The 17,652-nt window shown below is 40.4% G+C and overlaps 1 protein-coding gene across 2 annotated transcripts in view; it reads left to right on the forward strand.

Moving 5' to 3' along the window:
- snu (ABC-type transporter snustorr) overlaps window positions 1–17,652 on the forward strand; it is a 79,907-nt gene that overhangs the window by 11,754 nt on the left and 50,501 nt on the right. For both annotated transcript variants that reach the window (XR_008407835.2, XM_053784416.2), the window contains exons 2-9: window positions 3,300–3,443; window positions 3,958–4,117; window positions 4,349–4,503; window positions 5,104–5,211; window positions 5,463–5,556; window positions 5,923–6,066; window positions 6,443–6,601; window positions 14,825–14,925. Coding sequence is in view for 1 of the 2 variants with exons in the window: in XM_053784416.2 (XP_053640391.2) it covers window positions 3,300–3,443; window positions 3,958–4,117; window positions 4,349–4,503; window positions 5,104–5,211; window positions 5,463–5,556; window positions 5,923–6,066; window positions 6,443–6,601; window positions 14,825–14,925 (1,065 nt within the window). In the remaining variant the exon portion in view is untranslated. The remainder of the gene's footprint in view (window positions 1–3,299; window positions 3,444–3,957; window positions 4,118–4,348; window positions 4,504–5,103; window positions 5,212–5,462; window positions 5,557–5,922; window positions 6,067–6,442; window positions 6,602–14,824; window positions 14,926–17,652) is intronic.

Raw genomic sequence — 17,652 nt, forward strand, 5'->3', positions numbered from 1 at the left:
GATAGAATGATGATAGATGGACTCACTGGTGTCAATCTCCCTGAGCCTTAAGTCCATAAAATTCAGCTGAAGTTGTTTTCATATTATTGTTCTCAAACTACTACCTGACAAGCCAAGATTGTAATCTACTCCCTCTTTGAAAGCATACAGCTTAGCCAATTTATCAGTTCTATCATGCATCTGAAGACCAATGTGAGATGGAATCCACAGCATGTGCACTCTGACTCCACTGTCCACAATCTTACCATACCTGTGTCTGGCTTCTGACACAAGCATGCCACAATTTATGCTTAATTAATGAGTTGAGAGTATTTATGGATGACAGAGAATCAGTTACAATTAAACTGTCAATCTTTGATACATAGATGCATTTCAGTGCAAGGAGTATGGCAAACAGTTCTGTCTGAAGGGTAGAGGCCCAATTATTGATGCGTGCTCCAATTTCTTTAAGAGAGCCATCACTCTGTACGACAACAGCAGCACTACCAGCTGCACCAGTGGATTGGTGAACAGAACCATCAACGTAAATAATTTGCGAGAGTGTGTGCTGTGTGACTAAGTTATCAATACAGCTTAAGGCCTCATGTTTGGCTTCAAGGCGAAGTTTTGGTTGTGTACAAAGCTATTTTGTAACTCCTGTTAAGCGCTGCACGAGAGTAGATATATGATGGTGGAGTCCCTTGGCCAATCCACTCAGCCAATATCAGATCATTTGGAAGTCGACGAGGGTTTGCAACTTGATCTAACAACAGGAATTTAGGATCCAAGTACTTATTGACATTGTGGATAACAATAAGCACTTTAGGTGATCTTGGTGGGGCAGCTTGGAGTTGGATGTTAGCATATTTATGAGTAAGAAGTTTTTCTATAAATGTTGGGTCATTAGTAACAAAGACGTAATTATCCTCGTCATGACGAAAGCGAATCCGAAGGTTTTCCTCTGGGTTGTCTAGTGTAGCTTCGTAAAACCATCTAAACTTGACCTCAAACTCAGTGTTGGCAGGGAAATCAAGCCTAACCGTTCTGCGATGGTTGTTGCTCTCGTTGTTTCTTGCAGCAAGCCTCCTTTGAAATCCTCTTCCTTTTTTCAAAGCTCCCTTCTAAAACGTACGAATTCGCCTTCACCATCATTTACTTCGTTCACATCAATAGGTCACTTCTAGTTCAGCTGCTTGAGGTGGAAGAGTTAGTCTGTTACTTTTGGGTCAGTGAAACCGCCTTTATTGCATAAGAGAGAAGGAACAAGGAAGGGATATTCACCTCGCTAGACACAGGCAATATGGGTGTAGTGGCCTGCGGGTCGCAGTGCGATTTTCAAGGCCATTCAGTGGGCCCACAGTCGTCTCGAGAGTTACCAACACTGTACTACTTGAACATTAAAATGGTATAAAATACCGACAGGTTGTTAGGTAAGACACATATGCAACAGTTAGGTATCTTTATTATGAAACGTTTCGCCTACACAGTAGGCTTCTTCAGTCAAGTACAGAAAAGTTGATAGAAGCAGAAGATACTTGAAGACGATGTAATCAGTCCATCACCCTTAAAGTTTTGAGGTGGTCAGTCCCTCAGTCTGGAGAAGAGCATTGTTCCATAGTATGAAACAATATGGAGATGAAGTGACAGAATGGAGCTTTTTATAGCGCCAAGAGGTGAGACGTAGGCCACTAGGAGAGGTAAGAACTCAGATGTTGAAAGGTCAGGTCCTTCTCATATCCAGCCGCTCTCACTAGTGGAAGTTGTCGAAGTTGATTGCAGGTCTGTACCAAGATACCCTTGTGTTGCAGTGTCTGACAGATTGAACATTAAAATGGTATAAAATACCGACAGGTTGTTAGGTAAGACACATATGCAACAGTTAGGTATCTTTATTATGAAACGTTTCGCCTACACAGTAGGCTTCTTCAGTCAAGTACAGAAAAGTTGATAGAAGCAGAAGATACTTGAAGACGATGTAATCAGTCCATCACCCTTAAAGTTTTGAGGTGGTCAGTCCCTCAGTCTGGAGAAGAGCATTGTTCCATAGTATGAAACAATATGGAGATGAAGTGACAGAATGGAGCTTTTTATAGCGCCAAGAGGTGAGACGTAGGCCACTAGGAGAGGTAAGAACTCAGATGTTGATAGGTCAGGTCCTTCTCATATCCAGCCGCTCTCACTAGTGGAAGTTGTCGAAGTTGATTGCAGGTCACTTCATCTCCATATTGTTTCATACTATGGAACAATGCTCTTCTCCAGACTGAGGGACTGACCACCTCAAAACTTTAAGGGTGATGGACTGATTACATCGTCTTCAAGTATCTTCTGCTTCTATCAACTTTTCTGTACTTGACTGAAGAAGCCTACTGTGTAGGCGAAACGTTTCATAATAAAGATACCTAACTGTTGCATATGTGCCTTACCTAACAAACTGTACTACTTGTTAATTACTCCAAACCCGCAGCACTTAACACATCTAGCACACGTGTCTTGGAATGACAGACAAATTTTCACTACCTAAAAGTGTCAGGACTATACCCAACTACTAATCAAGGGAAACAAAATTCAGCAGCGTCACTCTCGAGAGTACTTCAATTCGCAACGACTGGACACAGAACAGGCACAGGTTACAGCAAAAGGTGACGCAAACGCCTGTTTACCTGGAGAGAGTTCCGGGGGTCAACGCCCCCGCTGCCCGGTCTGTGACCAGGCCTGTCGCAAGGACTTCTGCCTAAAACGCACTTTTAAAATTGTTGGAATAGTTGGGCTAAATAAGTCAGGTAGTTTATTTGTATTGAGGTGGAGGTGCCGGGTAGTACAACGTTTGAAAGAGATTTACATAACAAATAAAAAAGGCACAAGACCGTGACTGGAACGACACATCATTGTAAGGATACATCTGGTGGTTAACCTGCCCAAGATAATTATAATCCAGCTGTAGCCGGGAGGTGCCCTCAAGGAAGGTTCCTTGATGTTGGTGAGGGGCTCTTGATTTAGGGAATTGGATCTGTGCTCCAGTTCCCCGAATTAAGCCTGAGTGCCTTCCACATCACCCCCCCCCCAGGCGCTGTATAATCCTCCGGGTTTAGTGCTCCCCTTGATTATAATAATAATAATCCTGACTTTTATGGTGTTATCCTAAGTAATTTACATGTGTGTTACTATGTATGATAATTGTACTTATGCATACCTGTACCTAAATATTGGATCTCAGTGGAAATAAGTTACTTTGACCTTTTGGTTATCCTAGGTAATTTACACTATGTATGATAATTGTTCTTGTGTGTATTTGTACATAAACTTACTTAATTCTTCAACAGCCATAAGTATGGCAGTGGAAGGAGGTCAAGCACAGAGAAGGGCAACGTGGTGGTGGTGCAGCAAGCATGCAAGTCCTATGGCTCTGGATCCAAGAAAGTGGCTGTCTTGGAGAGTCTAGACATGCGGGTTGCCCAAGGAACTATGTGAGTGTGGTAATAAGTCACTCTGACTTTTATGGGTTATCCTATGTAATATACACATATGTTAACTGTGTATGATAATTGTACTTATGTATACCTGTGCTTAAGTAAACTTACTTAGCCTTGTGATGAATAGCAAGTAGCCTACAAAATGCAGTATGTTAAATGTTAAATTAATGCACATAGCAGAGTGGAACTTTTGCATTACAAAATACATCACCCTTGTTTGTGATAATTAATGCAGTGCCTTATTTGTGGTAATTAATGCAGTGCCTTATTTGTGGTAATTAATGCAGTGCCTTATTTGTGGTAATTAATGCAGTGCCTTATTTGTGGTAATTAGCATAGTGCTTTATTTGTAGTATTCATAGCTTGTTGCCCTGTTAATTGTAATTTTAGTAGCTGTCTTGTAGAAAACATGTATATGTATGTATAGAAGTAATATGTGACTTTATAATATCCCAATGAATATAACCAGAGGCTGCTAGGACCCTGCTAACACTGCTTCCTCTTTCAGTTATGGACTGCTGGGCCCCAGCGGGTGTGGCAAGACCACACTGTTAGGATGCTTGGTGAACCGCCTTAAACTAGACAAGGGAGAGATCTTCATCTATGGGTATCCCCCTGGCTCTCCTGCAGCTGCAGTCCCTGGCCACCGTGTTGGATACATGCCTCAGGTAGGTCTGCACTTGTGTCACATGTAGGCCTGTATGGGGGTACAGGATCCAGATAATTCTGTAACTAAATACCCACTAAAAAGTCAGTTCAAGAAACGAACCATGGGTGGAGCTCACTAGCCATAGTTCTAGAGACCACACTAACCATAGTGCAAGAGACCTAATCAGCCAGTGCTAGAATCTTGACTAGCCTTGTGTAGGATGGTACTAACTCGTCTCCCTTCCCCACAGGAGCTAGCACTGTACCAGGAGTTCACCATTGTAGAGACGTTGAGGTACTTTGGTATGATCCATCAGATGGGCTCAAAGAGGATTTCGGAGAGAACCAAGTTTCTGGTGACCTTCCTTGACCTCCCAGACCCCACCAGGCTTGTCAGTCAGCTCAGGTCAGAGACTTGCATTGCAATGTCTGTATTCACCTATATATAGTTGCAGGGGTCAATTCACAGCTCCTGGCCCTCTGTATTGTCTTCCTGTTGTGTATCAATGCTAGTAAAGCCACTATTAATCCATTCTTTTCACTCCTGCTGCACAGGCCCATTCTCTCATGTCTAGGCCAAAATTTGCTGCTCACAGCAAATTTGAGGATGCTATGAATTATGCCTACCAGTACATGCTGTATGGATGTTGATTGCTATGATGTACTAGTAGCTATGTGACAGACAGCTTAAGGGTTAAAGGTGAAAAAAAATCTGCACTGTATTTTCCATTAATGCTATTGTGGTAATTTCTTAATTTTATTAGTAATCATTGAACCTTATATAATAACCTTCACTGTCTATTATCAGTGTTAACTATAGCTTAAATGTAAACAACTCTTGAATGCTCGCTGAAAACTGGTTAATTGTACTAGAATTTAATCCAGCTTGATAAATTCAGGAACATGAGAAATGTAAGAAAAAAGTAGCATTGCAGTAGGCCTAGTGGGCAATGCTAGACAGGTTCATCTCTCACATATCTGTACTGACAAAGTGTCACCCCCACAGTGGAGGACAGCAGAGGAGAGTGAGCTTTGCTGCTGCCTTACTACATGAGCCAGACCTTCTAATTCTTGATGAACCCACTGTCGGTGTTGACCCCCTCTTGAGGAGCAAGTGAGTTTTTGTCTCTAATATGATTACTTGCCTCCCTTATTATCTCTTACATCATTCTGTCAGTGTCCTTTTGCAGTGTCTGTGAATGATACATCAGTCACTGCATTCCTGTACCTTTTGTTAATAACACAATGCAAATACTACTTCCACTTCCCTTGCTATTAATAAAACATCCCATCCACTTTTATATCTGCATAAAAATAACCTAAATCTACCTACTCTATCTTTCTTACCAGTGATTTTTTTTTCAGTATCTGGGAGCATCTCCTAAACATATGTCAGCATGGTAATACAACCATCATCATTACAACTCACTACATTGAGGAGGCCAGACAGGCAGACAGAGTGAGTGTTGACCATTGTCAGGCTCTCTTTGTTTGTGAGTGTATAGTATAGTAGAAAGTAACTGCTAGTATTTCTTCATTCCCTACTACTACTACTGGCACTGCTGCTGCTGTCACAACCACCATCATTATTATTATTACCACTGTAGTCACAACTTCTACAACCACAAACATGATGCTACCTTCACTGATGAAGCTATCATCCTTAGGCACTATTGGTTCTACTAGTGATACCTACACTACTACCGTCATCACTTTCAAGATCACTCTCACTACTGTCATCGTCATTACGACTCGCCCTAATCATTCCCCTTCCTCCCCATAAGTATCACCACTACCATCTAATCATGCCCTGCCACTACCACAGGTGGGGCTGATGCGAGCAGGTAGATTGCTGGCGGAGACATCTCCTTCCAGCCTTCTCCATCACTTTGGCATTCCATCTCTTGAGGATATCTTTCTTAAGCTCTGCCTCCAAGATGGTGATGAAGATAATCTCCATCTTGGCAAGGTAAGATGGCAGTTGCTTAGGTTATTGCTACAACTATTAGGTCTTGCTAGGTCAAACTAAAGTTAATGTTGGAAAAATAAGTTGTCTCATTTTTGATCTATGGTGAATTAGTTATCAGGTTTTCACTCATTCGCAGTTTGAGGTACTATTGTGCATTACCATCAAGCTAATTTACTGGACAGTACTTGGCCCACTTAAATTTTAAGTGGGTTTGAAGTACCTAGTTTTTTTTAACACACCTGCCGTATCCCACTGAGGTAGGGTGATGTATCAAGAAAAATGAAAGTTTTTTCTCTTTAAATTTAATAATAAGTACCTAATTACCAATCAGTAGCTGTACACCTGAGACAGCAACTCATGTCAAGTTTTCTTCCAGCATAACAAGGGATTTGTGGAAGAGGATGTACTGACACACAAAGTCACCTCAGCGTCACTGCCAGCAGCCCGAGGCACGACTTCTGCCCTGAAGAGAGAGATAAACCCGAGCACCGGTCTGTTCACCTTCAGAGATTCTGAGGATACTGCCATCTTAATGGTAGGTTTCAAGAATTTCTTTTCTTTGCAGTGATGATAAAAAAGAGTGTCTTGTGCAGCCATTGAATTATCTATTAATGCTTCTGTTAATTCAAATTCAAATTCAAATTCAAAGTTTATTCTCTATAAGGATTACAATGCTGAGTTTACAGAAATTTGGTTATTGTGTGGTTTACATGTAGTAAAATTGTGATTACAGAGTGTACCACTAGAACGCTTAGCATGGCTAGGCATTTCGGGCATACTTAATTTTATTCTTAATTGTAAAATATTACAAATTATGAGGTAAGTTGGTATTATGGCTAAGTGACTAAATACTAGTTTGTGAGTTTAGCAATGTGAATGCTTTTGTTTTGGCACAGTACATAATTTCAGTATTGGAGTATCACAGGATTCATTATTTTAAGACTGAGATTAATATTTCTGTTTATGGTCAAATGAGTGAGTGAGTGTAAGTGTGAACCACCAGGTGGTATTCGTGTAGTTAGTTGACGGGGTGTATCAGGGAGATAAGATGTTTTCTAATGGTAGTTTTGAAGGTGATGAATGTGTCTGCAGTTCTAGAGTTCTCAGGTAGGGTATTCCAGATTTTAGGGCCTTTGACATACATTGATTTTTTGTAAAGGTTTAGTTGGACACGGGGAATGTCGTAGAGATGTTTGTGTCTGGTGTTATGCCTGTGAGTTCTGTCACAACTATCAAGAAAGCGTTTTAGGTCAAGGTTGATATTAGAGTTTAAGGCCCTGTAGATGTAGATTGCACAGTAGTAAGTGTGGATGTACTGAACTGGGAGTAAGTTTAGGTCTATGAAGAGTGGGGGTGTGTGTTGCCAGGGATGGGATTTAGTGATTATTCTTACTGCAGCTTTTTGTTGGGTTATTATTGGCTTTAGGTGTGTTGCTGCAGTTGATCCCCAAGCACAAATAGCATAGGTGAGGTATGGATAAATAAGTGAGTGGTATAGTGTGAGAAGGGCATTTTGCGGCACGTAGTATCGTATCTTGGAGAGGATTCCAACCGTTTTGGATACTTTTTTGGTTATATGCTGGATATGGGTGCTGAAATTCAGGTTGTTGTCAAGGTATAAGCCTAGGAATTTTCCCCCATTATTTCTGGTAATTAGAGTGTTGTCAATCTTAATGTTAATTTGTGCATCTCCTGCTCTGCTACCAAACATAATATAGTAGGTTTTGTCAGTGTTAAGCGTAAGTTTATTGGCTGTCATCCAAGTCGTTATTTTAATCAGCTCCTCATTCACAATGGTGTTGAGGGTGGCAAGATTAGGGTGAGAGATGACATAAGTCGTGTCATCAGCAAAGAGAATGGGTTTCAGGTGTTGGGATACGTTTGGAAGGTCATTGATGTATATGAGGAAGAGCAGGGGACCAAGGACACTTCCCTGCGGAACTCCAGTATCAAGTGGCCGTGTTGCTGATGCTGTGTCTTTAATGGTGACGTACTGATACCTATTAGTAATGTAAGATTTGAAATAAGCAAGCGCATGGCCTCTTATACCGTAGTGATCAAGTTTGTGGAGTAGGATGTCGTGGTCTACTGTGTCAAAAGCTTTTCTTTGGTCAATAAAAATTCCTAGTGGATATTCCTTATTTTCCAATGCTGTGTAAAGTAGATCTAGCATTTTTATGATTGCATCATTAGTGCTTTTATTTTTCCTGAATCCAAACTGGCAGGGGTTGAGTATGTTTTGAGCCGTTATAAATGAATACAGTCTCCTGTGCACGAGTTTCTCAAAGATTTTGGATAGCAATGGTAAGTTAGATATTGGCCTATAGTTGTTTAAGTCTGTAGGGTCACCACCTTTATGTATTGGTGTAACCCTTGCCATCTTGAGTAGTTTCGGGAAGGTGCTAGTCTCTAGTGACTTGTTAAAAAGTAATGAAATAGCATGCGAAAGGACATGGGCCGCTCGCTTGTACAGTAATGGTGGGACATGAGACAGATTCCCCGAGTTATTTTTAAGTGACTTTATAATCTCAATGACTTCCGTGGGCTCAGTTGGTGCAAGATAGAAGGAATTAGGGAAATTCACATCTAGGTAGTCCCCGGCATGGGCATTGGTATGTGGGATTTTACTGGCGAGATTAGATCCTATGTTTGAGAAGAAGTCGTTTATCTTGTTAGCTGTGTCAGTGGGATGTAGTGGTGTTTCATTAGGTTTAGTTAGGACAATATTCTTGGTTTTTCTCAGTTTGTGGGTCCCTAGAATCTGAGAGAGTGTTTTCCAGGTCTTTTTTATATCTCCTCTAGTGTCTGTGAATCTACTGGAGTAGTATAGTTGTTTGGCTTTGTTTATTACTTTGGTGAGAGCTGATGAATAGTGTTTAAGAGTATCTTTGTGTATTAAGCCCTGTCTATATTGCTTTTCATATTGGTGTTTCTTGTCAATGGATTTCAGAATGGTGCTGGTTAGCCATGGGCAACCAAGCCGTTTGTTTGTGATCTGTTTTGTTTTTATAGGACAATGTTTGTTGTATAGTCTAAGTAATTTGTTAAGAAAAATGTCTGTCCAGTCATCAATACCATTGGCCTTGGAGAATTCTGTAGGCCAATCAACAGTCTCTAGGTCAGCTGTGAACTTCCTTACTGAGGCCTCGTCATGGAGTCTAAATGAGACTTTGTTGTATTCAAGTGGTGGTTTACTAATGTTTGTCAGGAGGAAGGTAGGGTAGTGGTCTGTAGTGCTATCTGTGATTATCCCTGATTTAAGGGGGGCTACATTGCTTCCATCAGGAAGCGGTTGCCTGACTTACATCATATTAGTGCAACCAAGAATATTGATGTCATCTGTTTGCAGGAATGTAGATTGAAAGATGGAGCACCTCCACCAAACTTGCCTGGATATGCAGCTTATAACCTAAGGTCAACCAACTGTTGTGTGATGTATGTCAGAAAGAGCTTGCCACATTCACTCCTTTCCTTGCAGAGTCGAGTTAACATGCAGTATCATGGTGTCAAAGTATATGCAGGCGATTTTTCCATAAACATTTTTAATCTCTATGCCCCAGCGAACCAGCTTCGACCTGATGCTTTACCAGATCGCATCAATAGTGAACCTACCATCATTCTTGGAGATTTTAATGCCAGACATAAGAATATTGGTGGGTCTATAACAAACACCAATGGAACTAAACTAGTGAGATTGCTAAATGAGCATGATAATGTTCGAATTGTGGGCACTACTGAGCCTACTCACATATATGGTGGCATACTAGATCTGTGTCTTGGATTTAATACATCATATACGATGCATGACTCTGTCATAGTTGATGATCTTCTATCTGATCACTTCCCAAGACTAACAACTGTCAATCTTGATCACATCTCCAGCAATCAAGGAGCTAAATACAGAAGGAGGAAACTTATTCTCAAACCAGAACACAGAGACAACTTTATTAACCACTTGGATCAATGGTATAAGAATTACGAGCCCATTGGCACACAAAAATTTAATGATGATTTAATTACCACTATTGAGAGTGTTCTCACAGATCAAGTGGGCAGGAATAGGAAACAAAAACCCTCCACTATAAATAACAATAAAAACCAATGTAAATACTATAATGATCCACAGCTGCGCAATCTAACACATGCAGCTAGGAGGATTGGTAAAGCATACCGTGAATGTAGAACCCCAGACCTGCTCAGAACGTTCCAAGCTGCACTAACAAATGCAAGGAATAGAAAGGAAGAACTTAGGCAACAGGAATGGGAACAGTTTGTTAGTGGATTAAATAGGTCCACCCCTTTGAGTTTGGCTTGGAAAGGTATAAATAAAATAACCAGGAAAAAGACTGGCAATGTTGCTCATCCCTTTCCTCTTGAAAAAGCAAATGACCTCATAAATGACTGGTCCAAAACATCCAGGCATGAAAGCCTTCCATCTCATATTAGAAAAAATTTAGAGAGTACTTCTGAAGAAATGTTGAAACTGATTAATTTTATGAGCCAAAATATTGATGAGAGTGATTGCCTCTTTACCGAGTATGAATTAGATAATGCATTAACCAAAGGTCGATCAACTGCTCCTGGAGAGGATGGTATAACCTATGATATTCTCAGAACTCTAAGGCACGTGCCTGATAACCCTTTGTTGGCACTGTATAATCTCAGTTACATTGAGGGCGTTCTTCCTACTTCCTGGACCAATAGTCTCATTGTGCCTATCCCTAAGCCCCAACAGCCTGATACATTTAGGCCGATCTCCTTAACTAGTTGTCTTTGTAAAACTTTTGAAAGAATGATGCTTAACAGACTGTACTACAGAATCAGAGATCAACTTTCCCCCTACCTCTATGGGTTCATGAAAGGTAAAAGTGTGCAGAACTGTATTTCCACCTTTCTCACTGCACACACCTCTACTAGTTTTACCACTTTTCTTGATCTAAAATCTGCATTTGATATTCCGAACAGAACCGTTATACTACATGAACTAGCCAAAATGAATATTGGTGGTGGCTTACTCTGCTGGATAATAGGATACCTGTCAAATAGAGTATCCTCTGTCCTTTACCAAGGCTTCAGAAGTGATTCTAAAGAAATGTCTTTAGGTACACCGCAGGGAGGAGTTCTTAGTCCCATGCTATTTAATATTCTGATTAATGCTCTCCTAAATGCTCTACCTGCCTCACCTAAACATATAGCTATAAGCTATGCTGATGATATCATGATCCATACAACAGGGCATAAGAAGATGAATACCATTCTTAATGAAGTTCAAGCAATTTGTAATCGACTAGGCCTCATAATATCTTCCTCTAAAACTAAGATATTAACAAGCAAACGACGTCCCCCACCCATCTATTTGCAGGGTGAAATCATTAGCTACGTTAAAACTTACAGATATCTTGGTGTAGATGTACCCTTTAACAAATCCACTATACCACAACTAAACAAGAAATGTAAAGCTAGGCTAAATGCTCTCAAAGCTGTTGCTGGCTACAATCCCAACTATGGTGCAAATGTGAGAATCGTGAGAATGATGTACATAGCCTATGTTAGGTCCTTAATTGATTATGCTGCTCCCATGTTGATATTAGCTAGAGAAAGTTCTCTCCGACCCTTGGAGTTAATGCAGAATGAAGCTCTCAGGATTATTCTTGGCTGTCCCAGATCTACAAAAGTTCTTAACATGAGGAAGGAGCTTGGTATTTCTAGTATCAGTGATAGGATTGTTGAAATTAACACTGTACTCGGTATTAGAATGTTGAGAAACGAACCAGACACTGTCACAGTGAATCTTACCAAGTGTCTAGAGGTAAATACACACAGATCTAAATGGATTGTGAAAACGTGCAATTGCATTAAGTTTTATAACCTGCATGAACTGTATCACTGTAGGCAACAAGAGCATTTCACCCCTCCATGGAAGATGTGTTCATTTAATATCACATACCTACAAGTCCCTCCCAAGAAGCTCATTGCTAGTAATCCCTTCCTTAAATCTCTTGTTAGAGCAACTGCTCAAGAAGAAATTTCTCACCTAGCTGGTAGTAACAAGTTATCACAAGTTATATACACTGATGGATCTAAACAGGAGTCTTCTGGCAGGGCTGCATCTGCTCTTGTTGCCACCTCCCTAGTTAAGAACGATAATAAATTTGTTGAGTTAGGCATAAGAATTAACAACTGGGCGTCTACACTGCAAACTGAATTGTTTGCAATCCTAATGGCGCTAAAGCTAACCTATGACACTGAGCTTGACTCTATCATCATTACTGATTCTATGTCATCATTGAAGGCTCTTGGCTCATATAATGACTCCAACAACATGCTCATTGGGGAAGCCAGGTATAGATACTCAAAAATTAGGGACAAAGGAATTAATGTACAATTGCTATGGATCCCATCACACATTGGATTACTCCTTCATGATAAAGTTGATATGTTAGCCAAGAAGAGTATCGAGAAGGAGAATGTAGAATATAACTTTGGTATAACTGTGTCTAGCATTAGGAATAATATTAGGAGAGAAGTAAATAATGAAAATGATTGTTATAGGAATGCAGTTAGAAGCCTGAGTAGATCTATAACCCACTATGATAACATGAACGTAGATAAGTATGTTTATGGAGCAGCTTGCAATGTGAACAGACTGACTGATGTTGTAGTGGCCAGGCTTAGGCTTGGTTACAAGTACTTCTGGCAGTTTGGGAGACACACAGATAATGATCAAACTAAATGTAAATTATGTGATCAGGCATATGGTCACTCTCTTGAACACTATGTGCTTAATTGTCCACTTATTGAGGAATACAGAGACAAACAGTATAATAACCTATGTGACATGTCAAGATATCTTATTAATGAAAATAAGATACCAGATATACTAAGCAAATTTCCTAAATTTGCTTGTAACAGATAAGTGAACTATAGATATGTAGATATAAATCCATATGTATTCCTGTTAACCCTTTGGGGCCTAGTTCCTGGGCCTTTTGTGTATCCATATGCTCTCGCGCTACCGTCCACAGGATGGATATGGGGTGCACAATAAACTAGCCACTTCGGTGGCAAAATCTAAAAATCTAATCTAGTATATTGGTCCATATGTGGTCTATTATGGTTGCACTTGTCTCAGTGAGCCTGGTTGGTTTAGTTATTGTTGGTATGAGAAGTGTGTTGTTCATATTGTTGATGAAATCAGTTACAGGCTGATCATCTAGTAAGCCAAGGTTGATGTTGAAGTCTCCAGCTAAGAGAAGGTGGTGCTTATTCATTTGTCTGTTTGTTATTAGTGACTTTAATTTCTCACTGAAATTTGGGATGTTTGTGTGAGGTATCCGGTAAATGGCACCGATTGTTATAGGCGTCTTAAGGTTTTTTACAGTAAAATTAGCAAAAATGTATTCCCCATATTCATCACTAAAGCAAGTGGTGCTAATACAAGATAATTGGTTAGAGTAATAGATTGCAATACCACCCCCAACTTGGTTTGGTCTGCAGTTGTGAATTGCTGTGTATCCTGGTAGAGGGTAGATATCTATTGTGTCCTGCTTAAGCCAGGTCTCAGTAAGAATAATGCAGGAGAAGGGTGTCTTTAGTGATTCAAGGAATGCTAGGAGGTCATCATAGTGTTTGCTTAAGGACCTGATGTTGTAGTTAAGTACTGATAGACTTTTAGCATTGTTTAGGATAGTGGTGGCTTGTGATGCTGTGTAATAAAGGCAGTTACTTTCCAATAGGTTTTGATTGGGTGTCAGATTATGGAGGTTTAGATCAGGGTCAATGTGATCAATCATCTTCTAGGTTTAAATTATGGTTATTTATATCCTGAGTTGTGTGTTGAGTTCTAGTACTGATATCTGTAGTGGTAGGAAGTTTGGACAAGTATATAGCTAGAGTATTTTGGTCATGTAGGGTATAGTCACTACTACACATAATGAAGTTGATGTTGTCTATGTGTTGTGCTGGAATGAACTAAAGTACAACTAGGTATAAACTAGTAATATAAAAATACAAATTAAAAATAGAACAAGACTCTCACTTGTAATTGCACTAAGGTCTAATAATGATAGTGATCTTTGGTGATTGGGGCAGAGCAACACAGACAAACAGATATTAGGGCACAAAATGCATAACTGGCCTTCATTCTAGATATTTTTATATCTTATTCACCTGAACCTCAATAGAAATGATATAAATAAAAGGTCTAAAATTGTGGAACTGATATAAATAAAAGGTCTAAAATTGTGGAACAACTTTCCAAATAAATTAAAAAATTGAAACTTAATAAAGTAAAACAAAATTGAAAAAAAAATTGTGCCAAATGTATTTCCCTTCAAGATGTATATGTACATGCTATACAGAAACAAAAATCCCTACTATAACCCTTATTAAAGATATACTTGCTACACAGAGACAAAAATCAGTCTGAGTTTGATGACATGTGAAATAGGTGTGTGCCAAGGTATCAATATTGGCTAACTTTGCTGTTGGTATGGGTATTGGTCTAAAATTGTGTATCAGTACCAGTGAGTATCAGGTAAGTTTGATGGTATTGGTGGGTATCAGCTATTTTTTATTGTATTGGTATTGACCTCAAATTTAGTATCAGTATGAGCATTAACAGAAAATTGGTATTGATCCATCACTAATGTAAAAGACACTATTTGAATTATGCTCATATATTTTTGTTTTTGTTTTCCACATGTATTTGTGTGTGCTTGCATGAGTACACCACAAGCTTATACTTGGGTACACACAGGTCCCCTGGGTGCAGACATCGAAGTATGAGCAGATGTTTTCCAGTGATCGCTTCTCTGCCCTCCTCATGAAGAACTTCATCCGTCTTTGGAGGAATATTGGGTGAGAGTCTGATATCTATCTTTTTTTTCTCTCTCCCTCTCTCTCTCTCTTTTTTTTTTCTCTCTCTCTCTCACAGGGTTTTACAAGGTTAGGTTAGGGTTCTTAGCTTTATTTACTAGCTAAGAGCTGTTATCTTCATCAACTCATTTTAAAGCCTTTTTATTGTAATGAAACATATAAATATGGAATAGGATGTAGTTGGAGCCATCTGTGGGCCAGCAATTTCATTTGGTCAACTGACCAAATGTCATTATGCTGTATGAACATGTTCCAGACTAGAATCATCTAAGGAATAAATAATCGCAGATGAAGTGATGTTCTTGAAAAGGGTACAGAGTATAACTATTGTTTGCTGCCCATCATGTTGTGCAGAAGCTCTACAGAGTGGAGCCAAGTGTTTTTTTTTTTCTTCTCTCAGTGCTGGGTTATCTAAAACTTGGACATAAATGATATAAAATACTGACACGATGGAAAAATAGAAACAAATGCAGTATATTGCGAGCCTTTGACTACATTTTGCCCACATAGTGGGCTTTATCAAGTCACAAACAGATCTGTTTGTGACTTGATAAAGTCCACTGTGTGGGTGAAACATAGTCAATACAAGATTGCATTTTACTGCATTTGTGTTTCCACTTGCTCCTGTCTAACATGCTCATGCAAATTTTCATCGTTCAACACTTTCACCATCATTCATACCTAATCACTGTCTTTGCAGAGGTGTTCAGATATGGTAGTTTAGATGTCACCCTAAACATCAAATATCCCAAACCCCTCCTTTAAATTGCAGGCATTGTGATTCCCACCTCCAGGACTCAAGTAGAGGTAACCGGTCTCCCTGAATCCCTTCACAAAATACACACATTACCCTACTCACACTCCAACAGCTAATCAGGTCCCAAAAAGCATTCGTCTCCATTCACCCCTATATAACACGCTCATGCAAACTTGCTGGAAGTTCAAGCCCCTCACCCACAAAACCTCCTTTACCCCCTCCCTCCAACCTTTCCTATGACGACCCCTGCCTCGCCTTCCTTCCACTAAAGATTTATATGCTCTCTAAATCATTCTACTTTGTTCCATTTTCTCTAAATCACCAAACCACCTCAGCAACTTCTCTTCAGCCCTCTGACTAATGCTTTTAGTAATTCCACACCTCCTAATTTCCACATTACGAATTCTCTGCATAATATTTACACCACACATTGCCCTTAGACATGACATCTCCACTGCCTCTGGTCTCCTCTTTGCTGCAGCATTTACAACCCATGCTTCACACCCATATAAGTGTTGGTACCACAGTCCGATCATACAGTTGCTCTACACCGCAAGAAGCCTCTCTTCGACCCTGTCGGGGTGTAGAATTTATATTGTACAAACGTGATATCCTTTTCACAATGGTGTCGAATCGTGTGAAAATCAAGCCTGTGAATGGTGCAATAAATGACTCCTCGAAGTTAGCTTTAGCTACCGTCGTTAGGACCTGCCTGCAGGTCAAATTTACGGCAATCCACTCTCTGAAAGACTCCTTCATTGTCGTCTGCACAGATGACACGGAAGCACTAAAACTAATGGACGACTCTTCAATCAGGACCCTACAAACACAACAATTCACTCTATCCCCGTCTCCATTCTTGAAGTCGAAACGTTCGGTCTTTGTGAAAAGACTTGACAATATCGTCACCTCTCTCTCTATTGAAGCACTGAAGACATCTATTGAGGAACAAAACGCGTGGGCCTCGGTAGACAACATCTCAAAGATCCCCAACGCCACATCAATGCTAAAGATTACATTCTCAGACATCTCCATGGCTGCCCAAGCTCTCTCTGACGGTCTGGCCATCTCATATTACCACATTCACCCAAGTCATATAGAACAAGAACGTTTCACATACATCTCCCACTGCTGGACCTGCTACTCCTATAATCACACCACCAAGGACTGCCCCATCAAGAATAAGAAGTTTTGTTCAAAATGTGGGAATGATGGACATGATTTCAGATCCTGCACCATTACTACAACACCAACATGTCTTAACTGCAAGGGTAATCATCATACCCTTGCAGCTAAGTGCCCACTCAGGAAAGAAATCATATTGAAGAAAACTAAAGTTCTGAAGAAAACCTCCAATTCACCGACATATGCTGCAATAACCAAACCACAAACCGACGCCATCAAGACTCTACACGCTAATCTACAGGCACCATCGCCCAGCAACTCCCTCTCTCCACTTCCCGACGGTGCTCCTTCCAAGGTGCTGTACTGCATGGTGTATGCACACCTTGCAAACGCAGCAAGCCCCGGCACTTTCAACACCACTATTAACGAACTATTCCGTCTGAACAACATGCCTGCCTTCAATTTTCCGGAATCCACACCTTCAGAAGACATCCTCAAGATCCTTCCCAACGTCCTGAACTTTACTGCACCTACAGACCTGTCTCCTGCCCAAGCAACTGCTCCTGTAACTTCTATAACCACTTCCACCGCTGACAACGCTGATCAAGTTGCCTCAACCACCGCCTCCCACCTCTCCCAGCCTGCTGTTACACAACCATTACACCTCACAGCTGCTCCTGTCGAACCTCAGTCACCTGCTACCACCATTGTAGATTCTCCCAGTGAATCCACTCCAGAAGAGGAAGATAACGACGACTCCAGTAAACCCTCATGGGAAAACCTTACCTTTTACACTTCTCCTTCAAATACTGACACCATGACCTGTA

This window comes from Cherax quadricarinatus, chromosome 43, assembly GCF_038502225.1.
Source record: "Cherax quadricarinatus isolate ZL_2023a chromosome 43, ASM3850222v1, whole genome shotgun sequence".
Classification (NCBI taxonomy): domain Eukaryota; kingdom Metazoa; phylum Arthropoda; class Malacostraca; order Decapoda; family Parastacidae; genus Cherax; species Cherax quadricarinatus.